The sequence below is a fragment of the Camelina sativa genome, chromosome 5 (genome assembly GCF_030686135.1).
Source record: "Camelina sativa cultivar CO46 ecotype springtype chromosome 5, ASM3068613v1".
Taxonomy (NCBI): domain Eukaryota; kingdom Viridiplantae; phylum Streptophyta; class Magnoliopsida; order Brassicales; family Brassicaceae; genus Camelina; species Camelina sativa.
The window spans coordinates 5,572,532-5,590,850 of NC_141884.1; the positions used below are offsets into that span (position 1 = coordinate 5,572,532).

At 36.0% G+C, this 18,319-nt stretch overlaps 2 protein-coding genes and 2 pseudogenes across 6 annotated transcripts; 2 read left to right on the forward strand and 2 right to left on the reverse strand.

Moving 5' to 3' along the window:
- The first annotated feature begins 422 nt into the window (after positions 1–422).
- On the forward strand, positions 423–3,385 carry LOC104785687 (protein HESO1-like). The gene is made up of 9 exons (XM_010510945.3): positions 423–574; positions 664–812; positions 895–1,059; positions 1,169–1,347; positions 1,432–1,527; positions 1,644–1,713; positions 1,805–1,932; positions 2,064–2,174; positions 2,282–3,385. The coding sequence occupies exons 2-9, from the start codon at positions 671–673 to the stop codon at positions 3,083–3,085; spliced, it is 1,695 nt and encodes a 564-aa protein (XP_010509247.2). The 5' UTR covers positions 423–574; positions 664–670; the 3' UTR covers positions 3,086–3,385.
- A 3,911-nt stretch (positions 3,386–7,296) lies between these two features.
- On the reverse strand, positions 7,297–10,886 carry LOC104785688 (uncharacterized). Of its 3 annotated transcripts, XR_767391.2 has the most exons (8): positions 10,511–10,879; positions 10,073–10,184; positions 9,913–9,981; positions 9,682–9,762; positions 9,524–9,595; positions 9,376–9,436; positions 9,102–9,168; positions 8,837–9,006 (listed from the first exon to the last, which is right to left on the reverse strand). XR_767391.2 is itself a non-coding variant. In XM_010510946.3 (6 exons), the coding sequence occupies exons 3-6, from the start codon at positions 8,555–8,557 to the stop codon at positions 7,488–7,490; spliced, it is 738 nt and encodes a 245-aa protein (XP_010509248.1). In that variant the 5' UTR covers positions 8,558–8,574; positions 8,795–9,006; positions 9,102–9,168; the 3' UTR covers positions 7,297–7,487. The 3 variants fall into 3 exon arrangements, 1 of the variants encoding a protein (XP_010509248.1); XR_015598404.1 differs by lacking the exon at positions 10,073–10,184 and having other exon boundaries at positions 10,511–10,886; XM_010510946.3 differs by lacking the exons at positions 9,376–9,436; positions 9,524–9,595; positions 9,682–9,762; ... (1 more) ...; positions 10,073–10,184; positions 10,511–10,879 and adding exons at positions 7,297–7,790; positions 7,875–7,979; positions 8,111–8,247; positions 8,365–8,574 and having other exon boundaries at positions 8,795–9,006.
- Positions 10,887–11,405: 519 nt separating this feature from the next.
- On the reverse strand, positions 11,406–13,459 carry LOC104785689 (uncharacterized; annotated as a pseudogene). Its single transcript, XR_015598403.1, has 2 exons — positions 13,326–13,459; positions 11,406–12,938 (listed from the first exon to the last, which is right to left on the reverse strand). The product of XR_015598403.1 is annotated as an uncharacterized LOC104785689 (transcript).
- A 3,017-nt stretch (positions 13,460–16,476) lies between these two features.
- LOC104785690 (copper transporter 4 pseudogene) lies at positions 16,477–17,257 on the forward strand (annotated as a pseudogene). Its single transcript, XR_015557009.1, has one exon. The product of XR_015557009.1 is annotated as a copper transporter 4 pseudogene (transcript).
- The last annotated feature ends 1,062 nt before the right edge of the window (positions 17,258–18,319 follow it).

Genomic DNA, 18,319 nt, shown 5'->3' on the forward strand with positions numbered 1-18,319 from the left:
GTAGTTTCTAAAAGTCTTCTAGAAGAGTTGTGGTGACCCAATGGGCTAAAAAGAGTTTGGGTAGAGAGAGAGACTAGAGAACTCTAATTAGAGAAAACAAGCGAAAGTTGGATTTTTTGTGCTCTTTCTTATGCTTATTTTAGTTATGATAAAATAAACGAGCTTATAAACGAACTTTTATTCACAACGAGGAGTTTTTGTAATTAGATATATTAATCATCAGAAATAATAATATGAGATCCCTAAAAATCCAACACGTACCGTATTAGTAGTAGTAGTAGTAGTATATTCAGTAATCATTTTATTGGTCCCCAAAAAAAAAAAAGGTAACGTAGTTCAGTTGAATAAATAAAGTAGGAAGTAATGTCAAATAAAATAAAATAAAAAAGAATGTGTTTCCCGGTTGGGATCAAGGAAACAATGTTTTATTGTTTGGTTAAAAAGAAGAACGAAGACGAAAACAAATAGAAATAAATAAAGAAGTGTTTCCTTTCCTTAGTTAGTCAAAGAGACTTGACTCGTCCTTGCTTTGTTGTGACTCTCGTCGGTACGGAGATCTGGGAGCGCGATAGAGGTATGAAAAGAAAAAAACCCTAGATCTGCATCTAATTTTGTAATATGTGATTCTGATTCCTAAAAATGTGTTTGGTATTGTTGTTGTAGAAGAGCCATGAGTCGAAAACCTACTATCCTGGATCTTACCCTTGACGAAATTATTACAAAGATTAGACCTACGCAGGAAGATTGGGATGCAAGGATCGGTGCTATTAAACAGTTGAGTTGCTTCTTAGAAAGTGTAGAATGTTTAAGAGGTAATCTCTACTCAAGGGTTTTAGTTCTGTAACTAGAATGAAACTCTCTCCCATATTTATGAATGGTATACATTGTTGTTAGGTGCTACTGTTCAACCATATGGATCCTTTGTGTCAAACATCTTCACACAATCCGGAGACTTAGATATATCTCTTGATATATTCAGCAGTTCTTCTGTGACCAAGAAGGGTAAACAAGAGTTGCTATTGCCTTTGTATCAAAAGTTGCAACAGTATGTTAAAGCAGGTAGCTTACTCTTTCCTGGTTCCTTATACTTAAAAAGAAAGTTCAAGTACTTTGTTTTCCAATTTGTCTCACCTCCATTAATTATCATGCAAACAATAAATTAAAACAGGTCTGTGTCGCGACCTCGAATTTGTTCCGAATGCCCGAGTTCCCATTGTCAAATTCTTGAACGTAATCCACAACATTCCTTGTGACATTTCTATCGATAGTCTGCAAGGGCTTTTGAGGAGCAGGTTCTTCTTCTGGATCAGTGACGTAGATCAGAGATTCCGCTACCTGGTTTTGCTAGTAAGTTAACATGATTGATGTGAAGCTTTAATTGATTCTTTGACATATACATATCTCGTGTATATTCAATTCTACCATTCTTAGGTGAAGCAATGGGCCAAAGCTCACAATATCAACGATGCAAAGAGCGGGACTTTCAACTCCCACTCTCTCTGTTGGTTAGTCATCTTCCATCTTCAGGTAAGATAGCTGTTCCTGTATTCATCGATTCCCCTGCCTAGCTTCAGCCTTCTGCAGTTACTCCATCATTATAAAAACCCGAAGTTGTAAGATTTTTTTTGTCTTGTTTGGTGCAGACTTGCGAGCCTGCAATCTTGCCGCCTCTAAATATGATATATCCGAAGACTGCCACTGATGATCTGACAGGTACCTTCTATGAGCCACACCACGTTAAAATTTATGTGTGTTTTGGGATAAAGAGATATCTATTTTAGCCGCATGGTCTCTTGTTTTGTAGGTGTACCCAAAACTGCAGAGGAAAGAATAGCGCAAGACGATGCTGCTCGTTTAGAGATTAAATCGTTCACAGAAAAATCAGCCAACCAAAGCTCATTCTCGGAGCTTTTGGTCACGTTTTTTCAAAAGGTGATTTGATTTCTCATACATTCCATCTAGCTTTTAACTTCTTTTTTTGTTTCCCTAAATGTGCAACATACATAAAGTAACTCTTGATAGAAATCAGTCTCTTGATTTTGCTGTGTCAATGTATCTATCAGTTTTCAGACATAAACGTGAGGGCCGAACAATACGCTGTTTGCCCATATACTGGAACATGGGAAAGCAGAAGCAGCAACACTAGTTGGAAGGCAAAAAAGTACTCACTCTTCGTAAGTCTCTTTCTCTGTCTTTCTCTTACCCTCTTGCTGAGTTATATTCATCTCTATGGCACCATGTGAGTCTCCCGGCTAAAGTGTGAATGGTGTGTGTGTTTCAGGTTGAAGATCCTTTTGAGCAGCAGGAGAACATTACAAGGAGTGTGCAGGGGATCCATTTGGACAGAATTGCTCAAGAATTTGAGAAGGCATGGCGCTGTCTTGCCTCAGAGTCGGATAGAACCTCCATCATTCGGGTTCTGACAGAGGAACACACTCAACAGTCTTTGTTGGACCAACCCCAGGGATCTTTAAGGGCAACAGAGCAAGTGCAGCAGAGCTACACTACTCCATATTGGACACAACCAACACAGTCCCTACCACAACAGAACTGGTCTCACACCAGTGACCCATCGAACCAGCAAGTGCACCAGAGCTACTACCCTACTCCATATTGGACACAACCAACACAGTCCCTACCACAACAAAACTGGTCTCACACCAGTGACCCATCGAACCAGCAAGTGCACCACAGCTACTACCCTACTCCATATTGGACACAACCAACACAGTCCCTACCACAACAGAACTGGTCTCCCACCAGTGACCCATGGAGCCAGCAAGTGCACCAGAGCTACTACACTACTCCAAATTGGACACAACCAACACAGTCCCTACCACAACCGAACTGGTCTCACACCAGTGAACCATTGAACCAGCAAGTGCACCAGAGCTACTACACTACTCCAAATTGGACACAACCAACACAGTCCCTACCACAACCGAACTGGTCTCACACCAGTGAACCATTGAACCAGCAAGTGCACCAGAGCTACTACACTACTCCATATTGGACACAACCAACACAGTCCCGACCACAACAGAACTGGTCTACCAGTGACCTATGGAACCAGCAGAGAGACTAGCACTCCGAGGAGGACTGACATATTCAGGGACAACGCTCTAACTTAAGGTTACTCGTCGGTTTCAGTTATATATGCGGACGATCAACAATCTCATCGTTTTAGAGGATCAACAATAGGACATATCACAACACTACTAAGGATTTGTTAGCACTGTTCTATTGCATTTATTTTTAGTCACTATTCAATATGATGATCTTCTTATGTATTGGAGTTGAATTTCAGAAACAAGACAATTGTTCCGATATCAGTTTTCACTGAAGCCTCGACCTTTATGCTTGCTTGTTAAGAAAGTCTAGTACCTTTCAACTCTCTCAACATGAAGAAGTGAAAATATAGAGGGTAAAAAGCTTAAAAATACCTCATCTATTTTTGATTTGGAAGTTTAATACCTTGTCTTTTTTGGTTGGAAGAAAAATACCTCATTTAATTAAAACGTATGATTTAATATTTAAACTAATAAATTTTGTTAGTTTCATACTTACGATTTTATGACAAAAATAAAATTCCATTTTTACCCTTAGTATATCAATTAATAATTAATTTTAAATGACATAGTATTAATTTATGGACAATTCTTGGACTCACCCCCACTTAATTAAGGAAACAAATTATTAATTAAAGAAACAAAATATGTATATCATTCAATTTTAAAGTTATTAATTCTAAACATTATATTATAGTTTTTAATTATAATATGTAAATCTAAATTACTTTTTTATAAATCCAAACCGACATATAATTTTGTTTAATTATATAATTTAAACCCTAATCATTTTTTATAAATCCAGATTGAAATACAATTTTGTTTAATTGTAAAATCTAAACCCTAACCACTTTTTTATAAACCCAAACCGACATATAATTTTTTTAATTTTAAAATCTAAACCCTAACCACTCTTTTATAAATCCAAACCGACATATAAATTTGTTTGATTGTAAAATCTAAACCCTAAACCACTCTTTGTATACCCAAACCGACATATAATTTTGTTTAATTATAAAATCTAAATCCTAACCACTGTTTTGTAAACCCAAACCGACATATAATTTTGTTTAATTGTAAAATCTAAACTCTAATCACTCTTTTGTAAACCCAAGAATTTTTCTTAATTTATAGGCTTATTTGAATTAAAATTAAGTTTATTTAATATTTCTTTTTATTAATTTTAATTCAAATAAAATTATAAAATAATACCATGTCATTTAAAATTAATTATTAATTGATATACTAAGGGTAAAAACGGAATTTTATTTTTGTCAAAAAATCGTAAGTATGAAACTAACAACATTTTTTAGTTTGAGTATTAAATCACACGTTTTAATTAAATGAGGTATTTTTCCTTCAACCAAAAAAGACGAGGTATTAAACTTCCAAATAAAAAATAGATGAGGTATTTTTAAGCTTTTTTCCCAAAATATAGAATGTTTTTAGCATTTCGATTTCTGTTTTTTTAGAAAGTAGATCACGCCAATATATATATATATTTTTTTTTGTCAAACCAGTTGCTTTCATTCATTCAGGATAGTAACAGATACAAGTACAAGAGGCAAAAGTTTCAGAGTTTAAAGTAATACAAAGGAAGGCATTCCCCAATGCCACAAGGTTAGAAAGATAATTCATCGACTGTAAATCCAAGAGAGCTGTGAACCATGAGCATGAGAGCCCCTTGGTACATGTGAGATCCTGGTAGGTCGAAAGCCCATCCTCGAGAAACTCAGAGGACAGTTGTTTTGTCTCGGTCATAATACTAAGACGCTGAGACGTTGAGAAAAGAATCGATGCTTTGAAATCCATCGGGGCGAGAAGCACTACCGATCGTAACAAACCAGCAAAGATCCGGACGACTATGGTTTTGAAGTCGAGGCAAGGTTGTTTTACCATCCAGTGCCTAAGGATTTGATCACTTCGATAAGACGCATAACAGGTTAATTGAAACAGGATCCAGATGATGGGTTTGGTGATAGAAGGATGCTTGGAAACATCAGATGACCAGCTTAAATGATACTCGTCATTGAACATGAGTTCAAGGCCAAACATATCACTTATGCTAGAGCAGATCGAGGAACATAGGCTATATAACCGCAAAGATTTATACTCAAACCACAAGCTCCTAACAACAACTAAAGCGAGGTTCTGAACAAGATATATGAGTGGCCAAAACGGAACTGGTGTTACCTTTCGCCAATGGAGTCTTCGACCATTGATTACTGAGAGACAGAACAGAGCTTGGTTGAGGCGAGTCATAGACGATGAGGAAGTGAGCTTGAACCTGCTAAATATTGCATAATTGGGATGGACTAAAGGACTTAGAGCTTTTGTGACTTAATGGGCCTAATCTGAAATCTAGGTCCACTGGGGAAAACCCTAGATTCAGAGGCAAAGGGTGTCTTGGCTGGTCGCCGCCAGAGGATTGCGAGAAGATCTGCATTGCGTGAACCTTCTCCGGTGAGTGAGAGATCGGCAGCGCCAAGGGGTAGTCGTGGTAAGTGTCGCCATTAATAGTTAGGTCCACTGGGGAAAATTCTAACTTTACAAACGTTTGCCAAGCTGAAGCAAAGGTGTGGCGGCTTCCCGAGAGTAATGGAGATGTCTGTGCTACACAGAGCAACTCCGGTGCGTGACATAACGGCGGGAACATCCGGTGGCCTTTGTTTGGATCGGCGATGGGAACTAGGTCCACTGGGGAAAATCCTAGTTCCACTTGAAAATTCCACAGTGAGGGGTGAGTAAGGTTGGAGCCCGAGATTTGCGGAGAGAACCTCTCCGGTGAATGGAGTAGCGGCAGGGACAACCGGCGGTCGTTGGTGGGATCTGAGTCAGAGTTTATTAGGGTTTTCAAAGAGATAAAAAGGGGAAAAATTTGGGGAAAAAGCTTAAAAAAGATTACACTAAGAAAGGTAAAGAAGAGATGAGTTAGAGGTTGGTCAAATAGATCCCAACGCCGGCGGAAAAAAGCCTCGCCGGCACCGGAAAACGTGGTGAAGAAAAATCTCTCGATAGTCGTGCCTGGGAGAAAGAGGATATTATAAGCATGATCACGCCAATATATTCTGTTTTTTTTTCCCACTTATTTCTCACATTTACAACAACAACAACAACAAAAAAAAACCCAAAGAAAAACTGTATCCATCCTCAACCCACCATATCTTTCTCATTGAGCACACATAATTCTTTTCTTTTAAAACTATAAAAGTCATGAAACATACAACAAATCCTTTTAAAGTTTTATTTTCTCCTTCAACGTCTCATGAATCCCATGAAGGTTATATAGGTCATGTCTTGGTTGTATATATATTTACTTAACATATTCATTAGTTTAAAAAATTATTAGATTTGACCTATTTTTGGTTATTTCAAAGTATGTAAGAAGTAGTTATACGGTATATTTAGTTTTTGTCAACATGTTTATACGTTATATGTTAATAATATGTATGCTCATCATATATAAAAGCAAAAAAATCTTGAATCAGCTATATACATAAAAGATCTTCGAGTACAATTTACATTTTTATTTTAAATTCAGTTACATGTTTTTCTATTTACTACCAATGCGGCAATGCCAACAAAAAAAAAGTTATAGATGAAACAAACTACAATGAAGATATTTAATCAGAGTGTATTATGAATTTTGAAGAAGAAAAGCATGTATATTAATTAAGACAGAGATTAGATATGCTCGATATAAAAAATTAACATATACTATTTGAAATCAAACAAAGATGTTTCGAAAATCTAAATATAGATCACTATATTAACTGTATTAAGTGAACTATTTTACTGTGTTCATTTTTATTTAATGGATTAACCATCAACTGAATGTTACTATATGAACAAAAGATTGACATATGTACAATATACTATCAAATCTAAATTTTAAGAATTTTTCCCACCGGGTATACACTAGTAATGAAATAAATGAACAACTCAATGTTAAGAGTTTTTAATGGTGTTTGCGTTGGTTTTGAGTTTGGGAGAGGGAAGACGAAGAAAGATTGTTTCTGTTGGTGGGACCACCGAGAAGACTCTATCCGAGGTAGAGTATTCTACTCTGCAACACCACTAAGCTTTTGCTCGACAAAACATCATCAATCAAGGAGAGTGAAAAGACTCTGTCTAGCAGAGAGACGTCCACTCTGCAAGACACACAAACCTTTCCTTCGATCTTATACAATGACTCGGAGGAGGACTGACATATTCAGGGACAACGCTCTAACGTAAGGTTTACTCGTCGGTTTCAGTTATATATGCGGATGATCAACAATCTCATCGTTTTAGAGGATCAACAATAGGACATATCACAACACTATAACGATATATCAGTTTTAGTAAAAACATATGCTTGCTTGTTCAGAAAGTCTAGTACCTTAAGAAGAAGTGAAAATATAGAGAACACTTCATCAATCAAGGACGTAAGGAAGCGATGAGCCCACGGAGACGCTTCGTAATAGTGGCGGGTACTGGTAAGTAAATCAAAGTGTCAAGTAGCTTCTCAACTTGTTGAAGAACGGGTTGAGCCCCTGAGATGAAGAGGTCGTCGGATGGTTGTATCCCTGCAATCAGATGTGCCATCATAGTGAGCTTCTCGGGGATATCATCCTGAAGTATTGTTTTACCCGTGGCGAGCCTGCCTAGAATCTCAAGAGTGGTTTCGTGGCTGAGGCAAACAGTTCCAGATATTTTCTGAGAAAGTGCAAAAATGGAATCCTGTAAAGTAAAAACAAAACTTTGTTATTGTTAAAGAAAAGAATGAGGAAAGAAATAAAACTGAAACAAGATAAAATCGTATACCTGATTACGAGCCACCACATCAATTAGAGAATTCAAGTGTTGCAAGTCTGAAGAAGAAGCAGCAGCTTCGAGTTGTTGAATCGCCAGATTCTGTGACAGCATGAGCTGTTACAAAACAAAATAATGTAAGCCCTTTCAAACATTATCCATTTCAACCATTAACTAGAAGATATATAGGTATCACATAGCAAAACACCAAATACAAAATTTACATCCAAAAAGTAATCACAATGTACCTGATTTAATGATGCGAGTGAATCTGCAGAACCTGTTGACTCAGGAAGATTTCTTTTGGCTTCAGCAACCGAAGAGGGGTTTTGCAGATTTGCCATATTCAAGGAAGAACCTACTTTCATATCTCCTGGTTTCGCAACTACATCACAGATTAACAAAGATTAGGAAGGAGAGCCCAATCTCAATCTCAAGTACATCACATATAACAAAGATGAAGAAGGAGCACCCAATCTAAGTCTCGTTATAGGAACTGTACCTGTTGGAATTGGAGCGAGCAACTCATCATCACTCAGACTCATGTCTTCGACCATATCAACTTCATCGAGTTTCCCCTGACCAATTTCTCCCGTTTTGTCTTTCATGCGGATATTTTGAAACATTTGGCCTAGTCTACGCTTCTGAGCTTCTCTTTCCCGAATCTTATCTTGCAGACTTTTAATTCCCGACATGGCTTCTTAGTAAAATCCTAATCAAGGATCAAAGCAGCGAATGTTCAAAATGCGAATTCAAAAATATTCCCGAATCCTATCTTCCAGTTAGAGCTTTCTAATTCCCGACATGGCTTCTAAGCTTCTAAGGCGAAATCAGAATCACAAATGCGAATTCAAAGTAGCGAATGTTCAAAATGCGAATTCAAAAATAGGAAAATCCAAATCACCAGATCGCTTAGATAAGAGAAAGATCACCTATTACTTGGCGTCTCTTCTTCTTCCTTCTTCTTCTTCTTCTTCCTTCTTCTCTGAGCTTGCCAAGCTCGAGCTCTCGATGTTGTTGTTAGTCCCCCTCTCTCTCTCACTCTCTCCGCGTTTGTTTTTGAATTCCGAAAAGTTTCCAGCTTGTTTCAGCTTCTTCTTCCTTCTCAGTGTTTGGGCCTTGAATTTTTGGGCCCATTTTGAACCTTTGTTTACAAAAAAAAAAAAAAAAAAATTAATTAATGAATTAAGATCCTCAAAATTACTGAAAAGCAAAACACGAATAACAAGGGTGTCTCACCTTGGTTTGGAGAGAGAAGAACGGGAGATGAACTCCTTTTAACTCCCAAGACACATGCGTTAGATAGCTATTCAAAAAACACAAAGACAAATCAGCCACCCAAACAGCTTTATGAACCTGATGAGGATTTCGTATAAACAAAAGAGTGTTTCACAGTATGAGAACATCACCCCATGAAGCTGATGAGATCATAGTATGAGAACATAAGCAAACAAAGAAATGCGTGTGAACACAATCTGAGATTGGGGAAAGAGATATATGTATGATTACTCACGGTTAATCTCTAGCACCTCAAGAGCGCTTTTGGGCCATGGCAACGTGGAAACTTTAGACCCCTGTAGAAGAAAAAAAAAGTGGGAAAGATTTAAGCTTAACCGGCTAGACAGATATGACATTGTGTAACTATCTCTCAGTTGATTTACCTCGCGACAGTGATAGTTAGGGCCAGGAAGCTGAGTCGAATAGAAAGTTATAACACGGAGAAACTGGCAGGCCTGAAAACAGAAACATCGTCAAACTTCAATATTAACAAGACAAAGTAAGTAATCTCAGCGAGTAAATAGTAAGGCAGGGCACTTACAACTAAGAATGCTAGAACTCTGCACCATATCAAAACGGTGTATATCTTTTTGGTTTTCAGGATGAATGGATGGAAAGTCCACTGCAAGAGAGGCTCAAGGAGTGTTAGATATCGAAATATCATAATGCAATGGCTGATCTGACACAAAACTGTCACCAGAAAGAGAGCCAAATAGTACAAAAATCTTAGAATACTGAGGAGTTAGGACTATCAAAAGATCAAAAGACTCACCAGGAAAAAGGAAACAAACACACTAGTGAACACAGTTTCACTTATGTAGCTTCTCTCTTGACCAAGCTCCTGTACAAAGCAATAAGCCATCCATTATGATCCGAAGAATAATGAAGTCAGCAGAACAGAGAATATAGCTGATATATCTAAAGAGACAAACCGGAAGAAGAAAGAACCCAAGATCCTGAAGCGTTGGTCCTGGGCGATGAATATAATGAACTCCTTTAGCAGCTAAACCATGAATGTAGTGCACCATACGAAACAAGTAAAAACTGTATTCAACTCAAAACGAAACCCAAGGCACAAGCTTTTCACTAAAACTATGATCACAGTTTACAGTGTCCTACTACGTTTTCTATTTCAGGCTTCAAACTTAAGAGAAACACGAATCATCCATCATTAAAACACTCAGCATCAGCATAAGAACTATCGATCCAATTCAATTAGTGAGTGACTCTCATATTATATCAAAGTTCTCAGTAAAATGAAACAAAAGTTAAATCGAAAAGTGCAGAATTTTTCAGAACAAATCAGCCAAAAATCTCAACAACCAAAAAAACGCAGGATTTGGAATTAGGAGAGAAACAAAAAAAAGAACCTTGGAAGATTCACGACGAATGTAAAGCGTCATCTTGTTCTTGTTTGTTCTCGTTCTTGTCTTGTGACAATCAGTTCCATTTAAATACTTCCACAACCCAACAAATTGGCTCAACATCATCAACCCCCTCCCAAAAACCAAAACACCAAAATTGAAAACAAACTCTAAAGTCTCGAGCTTTTCGCCGGAAAAAGGTCGGATTTTTATGAAGCCTATACGAACACAAACTCGAGGGGGTCAACGATTTAGATGGTCAAATCCATCTAGATCTAGATCTAGATCTGAGAAGAAGAGAGAGAGGTAACGAAAGAATACAAAAATAAACAGAGAGATCGAAGACGGGAAATTCAAAAAAAAAAAAAAAAAAGAAGAAGCTTAAAGAATCTGATTATAATATAAAGACTTAAGAAACGGTTGAATTGAATATTAGTATTAAAACTTACATTAAAAAAATACAAAAACAAAAATTATTAAAATTCAAACCCCAAAGAATAATTTATTTAGAGAAATATATTTATACGGAGAAAAATAAAGTTTCTTTCATCCTATGAAACTTCGTGATTTTTTTTGTGTTTTTTAAAATTCCCTTATCTAAAATATCTAACATTTTCCAACATTAGTTATCACATGTTGAATAAATAAATGATACTCTATAGTTGTTATATATATATCCTCACACCTTCTTTAGACTGGTTATGCAAAATTGGAGACTCAACATTTACCAAGGAATAATTCGTTATTCTAGTGATTAATTATGATTAAGATTCTACTATACTATTCGAAATAGGAGAAAACACGTTCAATATTATAAATTTTTTAAATTCTGATAAAGAGCTTTTTTTTTTTTTTTGTTGGTTCAGACAAAACAAAAAAGTTGTCAGTGGTCACGAGATGATGAGCCCACCAACCATTATTGACGCTTTATTTTAAAATTTCGAATGTAATGTCGGGAGTAATTAAATTACAAATGTCGGGGGTAATTAAATTACATACGAAGGCCAATTTGCAACTTTTAAACAATACTACTACATACGAAGGTTTCTACTTTCTAAGTAAATATTCTGATTATGGAGAAGCATGTCTGTCAATTGACAAATACGGTTTTATATTGAATCCTCCCTCCTCACATGCTCCCTCACTTGTCTATCCTTATATTGTAGTTCTGCTTTGTCTCTGACGCATGTTTCTTGTCTGAACAATTGCTCTTCATTGGTTGAAGGACCGAACAGAACAGATTCTGATTTGTGGATTGATGAGTCTGAGGTTGAAGAAGTAACAGTCTTCATATGACCAATTGTTGTATGTACGAATGGATGTTCATTCTTGTGGCGGCCTAACCAGTTCCCACTTGTAATGGTTATTGGTTTTGAAGCCACTTGTAATGGGACGACATTCCTTTTTTCGGTTTCGGGTATTAATATAGGACCTGATGATCTAGTTCTGCTGTGACCCTTTGGCTTTGTTCTGGTTTGGTGGTGATATATTGGGGTACACTGAGTCGTTGAATGTCAAAGGACCTGATTTAGCTGAAGCATGAGATGAGCTTTCTTTGGAACTGAAACTTCTACTCATCTGACTAAAGCTGAAGCTAAACCGCCGGTTAGGGGAAGCGTCTCTTCCCTTTTTAGATGTCAAAATGTGAATATTTTGATCCAACAAAGATGGTTTCTCAACAAAATTTTGGTTTCTTTCAACCACAGTTACCGGACTTGAACATTCGCCTTCGATATCACGCCTTCTATCTTGACATCCAACTGTACTAGATACCTCAGATAAAAGCTTGGAACTTGTCTCTGACCCTGGAGAGATACACGAGCTAAGCTCAGAGGCATTACTTAGCTCTTTCTTTAATAGACTCTTATTTGGAGATACTTGATGTTCTTTCTGCTTCATACTCAGAAGTTGATGATCTTTTTTGCCCTTTTGATCCATTCTCATCACAGTATCAGCATCCATTGCATCTGAATAAGCTTGTGATCTAAGTGAGAAACTGTGATTTCTCATGTGTTGTTGAGACTTCAAATCCACCTCCAGTCTTTTGACAACACCGGTTGATAAATCTAGTTCCAAGGAACTTGCAGCAGTTTCCTCATAGCTACAACATGAAGACCCTTTGCTTCCCTCTGCATTAGTATCCTTCCATTTTTCCAACTGTTTCCAATCCAAAACCCCAAAACTGAGCGCTTTACCGCGGAAATCTTCTCTAGTTCTTCTTAGATACCTTGGCGGATCCAACATATCATGCTTCACTGACTCATCCTTGCCCTGACACAGGGGATATCTATCCTCATGAACCTTGGAGGCTCTTTGTTGCCTCACCATAGTGATAGTGATATAAGAATCACCTCAAAGCAGTGATGGCTCTATATTGCATTCAAGACTATATACCAAATCTTAGTTTCTTCATCCACCTTTTACACTAAACACTCTGCAAATTATAAGACATAACATGGAAGTAAAAATAAAAACAAAGATTAGGAGAGAATTAAAACGTAATTAAATCACAAGAGAACTCAATGGAGTCATACAATTGAATACCTTCATACTCAATTCTTAGCAAAGCTAAAGTATCTTTGAAGAATTGAGGCTCTAAAGAGTATCAGTAGATCTCTAGAGTAGTTCTTAGGAATCAATCACACACAAACAAACACAGATCTAAGTAAAAATTAGGAGAATCAGAAACCTTTGTTAAGAAAATCAGCAAAGAAGAAGAAAGAGAAAGCAAAAACGAAATTGACACTTTCCCTTTTCTTTTTTCAAACAAAACCAGAGAGAGACAGAGAGATGGTAAAAGTGGGAATTAGGGACCACTTACGGAGAAAAATTCAGGCAGATCGGAGAAAGCTCTAAGAGAGAATAAAGAAGAGCATGAAGCGTGGTGGCGCGAAATCAAAACAAAAAAAGGTAGAAGAGGAAGGGAGACGAAGAATGTAGTGTGTGTTTGTTGTAGAAGAAGATGATTCTGTCCGAAGCAAAGTACTTAAAACTGCCACTAAAGTCCAAACACTTGAGTTTCAGTTACTAGTACTACTTACTAGTACTACTGTATTTAATTCCTTCTTTATTTATTACACACTCTCTTCCGTTAAATATCCTGTCTTTACTCTGATTTAATAAATTCTGATATTAAAACATGTAACAGATGAATTTGTGTCTTTATTATGGTTAGTGGTGATAGGATGAGATTTGTACAACTAAAATATGTAGAACTTGCGGTGTTTAGTGTTATAAATTTGGTACTTCCTCTTACATTTTAGTTTGATTTGGAAATCTTGTCTTGATAAGATCTATTGGATGTGATTTTGTCAAATTGGGGTGGTCCAAAGTATGGTGGTACCGCATGATGTGATGAGTAAGAAAGCTGACAATGATTTCATAGGAAATTGTTGGATCGGTTAAACCTTGCTATCAAATCAGCGATAAAAGCTAGGGTCCCCTGTGGATCGTTGTGGTTGTCTGTGGCAAGCTGGTGAAGAATCCGAAGCGCCGAATCCTGGCTGACACGAACTGACCCACTATACGTCTCTCCATCAGTCGAGCGGTTCTGTCGGCTAGTTGCTAATTTAGCATTTAAAGTCTGAGACATTGAGATCACAACTTACTATTGAAGAAAATAAATGATTGTCAGAAAGAATAAATCAATTCATAACCGAGTAGAAAAAAGAAATAAACGACTGTCACGAAGAAGATATCAATTCATACTTGACTACTAGTGAGCTAAATGTGTGCATGGATTGAGCGAGCACTATTCATAAAGATATGGTCCGCTATATCTAATGAGAGATCGATGAGATTGAATTGTCAAAATGATTATAAAAGTTTGAAATTCATGAAGGTATGATGATAGAAGAATAGTATTTGTCTGATTATTGATAATGTCAATATCTTAATTAAGAAAATTTACATTTATCACTAAATATATTGTTTACGTTTGAGTTTATCTTAGAAGCTACTAGAGATAAATAACTTGTTCAATCATTTTTAATTAAGATATTGACAGGTAGAGAAAGCTCTAAGAGAGAATAAAGAAGAGCATGAAGCGTGGTGGCGCGAAATCAAAACAAAAAAAAGGTAGAAGAGGAAGGGAGACGAAGACTGTAGTGTGTGTTTGTTGTAGAAGAAGATGATTCTGTCCGAAGCAAAGTACTTAAAACTGCCACTAAAGTCCAAACACTTGAGTTTCAGTTACTATCTATCTATCTACTACTGTATTTAATTCCTTCTTTATTTATTACACTCTCTTCCGTTAAAATATCCTGTCTTTACTCTGATTTAATATATTCTGATATTAAAACATGTAACAGATGAAGTTGTGTCTTTATTATGGTTAGTGGTGCTAGGATGAGATTTGTACAACTCAAATATGTAGAACTTGCGGTGTTTAGTGTTCTAAATTTGGTACTTCCTCTTACATTTTAGTTTGATAAGATCTGTTGGATGTGATTTTGTCAAATTGAGGTGGTCCAAAGGGTGGTGGTACCGCATGATGTGATGAGTAAGAAAGCTGACAATGATTTCGTAGGAAATTTTTGGTCCGGCTTAGATGCATGAAATTGTTTTGTGTGGGTTATTTTGCTATCACTCTCCTTTTTTTTTTCGCATTATTGAAAGCACTGTTTCCGCTGAAGAAAACCAATAGAAAGCTAGGGACTTCAATTGATTTTATTTTTCAAATATATAGGTGTGCCTTGACATTAGATCTAGATTCAAAACCAATGGATCGAATCTATACGCTTTTACATCAATCAAGTGGAATTCTGAAATGCATTAGAGAAAAAAAAAGTGTAATTTTGAAATAGGTTTTAATTACTCATCGCAAAAAGTGTAAAGTAATTGGTTTTAGTTGAGTAGATCTCCTTGGCTTAGCTTATCCGTATAAGTTGGTTTTAGTTGAGAGTGATCCTGCGGTTTTGGTTCTGTTTGAAATCATGAAATGTCTATATATGTCTTTCACAATGTTTGTGGTAGATAAACACAAACATATATATAGCTCTCCTTCTCTCCCGCTCTCAAACATAATTTACCTATATTTCACTACCGCAAAATATACAAGTTGTGATTTATCCATCTTAAGTCTTAACCATTAACTAGATATAGGTCTCACATAGCCAATTAATATCACGATTCAAGAACTTCACAATAACATGGGAAGGAACAAGCATATTTTGCCATGACATCCGCACATAGATATGTGTGGCGACTTCCGAAGAAAGTGGGTTGAAATCTTCTTTCTTATTGTCCAAAACTCTCCTTTTTGTAGATTTGAAGTCGAAGCCACACTGATCACTTGGATCGGATCACCATAACCTGGATCAACCCTTAGAATCGCTCTCAAACTCGCCATCATTAAATTCCAAATTGTTAAGACAAATCTTTCCCAACTAGAGCCGCTGCATTGGCCTTCAGTACTGACCATAACTTTGAAAAAGCTTTTAACTATAGCTCCATACCATCTCATGCATCTCTCCTTTTCTTGTTTTATAATACAGCCATAGCTCTTCTTCTTTTTACTTATTTTCTATGTTTTCTTTTTGTAAAGTAAACATCAAAGACATGTCGTTTAACTGTTTCTCTACCGACACAATTTCAAAATATAAGATCAATTTTTCGTTTTTAATTTAATTTACATTTTATTGGATCATGTTTTAATTTTTTTATGTAACTTATATATAGAAAAACCTTTAAGAAAATAAAAATATTACGTAGACAAAAAAAAGAAGAAGAAGATACTTTACCTATAGTTAGCTAGCTACTTAGCTTACAAAATATGTATATATATGCATTAATTTGTTTATATATAAGCTGGAAAAAAACGAATTTTGAGTACAAATATACGGCAAATAAATACTTTATTGATGGACGTAGTAAAGCTTTTTTGAAAGAAAAATCCGACAAGGAAATCTCGAGTTTGCTTCATAACAAGAACATAGCATATAATTAGTAGGACCAGTCTCTTCCTCTCAAGACGAAATACTTTTTATAGGCTAAGACTAGCTGAGTCCCCCTATGTCCACTACGACAACGACCTCTCCCAATTCTCTTTTTTTTTCCCCCACCAAATTAAAAGAAAATGTTGTCGAGCAAAAACGTAGTAGCGGCTTGGAACACCACCAACACTACAACGCAAACGCAAACGCCACACAGACCGTCACTGTTACACCCAACTTTTTATTGGGGTTACAACTGCCAAGTGCTCTTCTCAGGGTGGCCTGGTTCTGACCGTGGGATGTATGCACTCGCACTTATCTTCGTGTTTTTTTTGGCGTTCTTTGCTGAGTGGCTAACTCGGTGCTCTGACGCAGACTCCATCAAACCGGGTGCTAATAAGCTTGCTAAAGTTGCTTTCCGCACGGCTATGTTTGCCGTTAAGTCCGGCTTTAGCTACCTTGTGATTCTTGCTGTTGTTTCGTTTAATGGTGGCGTTTTCCTAGCCGCGATTTTTGGGCATGCTCTTGGTTTCGCCGTTTTCCGTGGACGGGCTTTTCGGAATGTGGGTCGTCGAGTCGACGGGTAGGAATCGTTAAATATCAGTATCTGCATGGTTTAACACCGAACTAAACGAGAATGGAACTTGTTTGGTTTATGGTGTGATTTGTCATTTGTGTGTGTTCATTGACATGTAAAAAAAAGAGAGAGAGAGAGAGAGTTGTTTTGTGATTCGTATCGTACGTTACATTTGGTGTGATTTGTTATTTGTTTGTGATTGTGAGAATAACTTTTTTGTTTTTCAAAAAAAACTTTGCCAAATGTACAAATACTAAATTCTTCTGTGGAATACATCTACAACTAGAACAGTTATATATATTGTTTTTGGAAATTAACAAAATAATATTTCCTCTGTTTCTTAAAGATGGAATGTTTTGGAGGTTTTTGTTTAATGCATAGAAGTGTAAGCTGCGCAAAATTATCAGTTAAAAGTTAAAGTATATAGTACTAGATAATATTTTTGTAATTCAATAACGTGCAAGTACAAAAGAGACACAAAACACAACACTTTTTAATTACCGAGGTTTAGTGAATGTTTACGTTTTATTTTTTTCACTAATTCAAAGAATATTTTCAATACTCATCACAAAAAGTGTAAATTTTACCGCGGATTAGTAATTGTTTACCTTTTAAAAAGTTGAAGTTGCTCATTTTAGTGTTTTTGGTCAAACCATATATTAATTAAAAGACCAAATCCATAATTGGTAACTCGATGGAAGAAAAAAGTTTACAAATGAAATCTTAAGAAAATAACAATTTAGATGACCTACCTCATTTTAAAAAAACCTCAAAAACGTAACATACTTTATTTCAAAAAATATTAAGGACCATAAGATCATCATTTTAAAAAATATTTGAAAAAGTGATTCATAAAAAAAAAATTCGGAGAGGAACATACAACCACAAGTATCAACATAATTTGAAATTTTGAAACTTTTTTAGAATTGTTGGTATCTAATCACTAACTCAGTAAATTTTTGAATTAAAAATTGCATTAGTTGAGCAATGTTCACTAAATCTTGATATAATGAATGTCTTAAAACAACTTCTATATTTGAATATATTTAAGGGAGAAAACTATCATGTCTTGTTGTCAAATTCATTATGCGTTTTTATACTTAAAAATATTATCTTCTTATAAGAATTCGTCACTGTTATCGATTTCTTTTCTGAACAATTTTGATTTCATGTTACTGATCGATATTAATAATGTTTTCGAGATCAAATGGAGCAGACAACATTATGCAGAATATCTTAATGTTTCAAAGTAAACTCATATGCTCTAAGATTGAATCCTAAAGCATAAACTACATCTTTATCTAT

What these genes read in the sequence shown, in the direction of transcription:
- LOC104785687 (XM_010510945.3), top strand. Translation starts at nt 671, where the DNA reads ATGAGTCGAAAACCTACTATCCTGGATCTTACCCTTGACGAAATTATT. An exon ending in AAGTGTAGAATGTTTAAGAG is followed by an intron (nt 813 to 894) that starts GTAATCTCTACT and finishes CATTGTTGTTAG; the next exon opens with GTGCTACTGTTCAACCATAT. An exon ending in GCAACAGTATGTTAAAGCAG is followed by an intron (nt 1,060 to 1,168) that starts GTAGCTTACTCT and finishes AAATTAAAACAG; the next exon opens with GTCTGTGTCGCGACCTCGAA.
- LOC104785688 (XM_010510946.3), bottom strand. Translation starts at nt 8,557, where the DNA reads ATGTCGGGAATTAAAAGTCTGCAAGATAAGATTCGGGAAAGAGAAGCT. An exon ending in GCTCGCTCCAATTCCAACAG is followed by an intron (nt 8,248 to 8,364) that starts GTACAGTTCCTA and finishes TCTGTGATGTAG; the next exon opens with TTGCGAAACCAGGAGATATG. An exon ending in CACTCGCATCATTAAATCAG is followed by an intron (nt 7,980 to 8,110) that starts GTACATTGTGAT and finishes GTTTTGTAACAG; the next exon opens with CTCATGCTGTCACAGAATCT.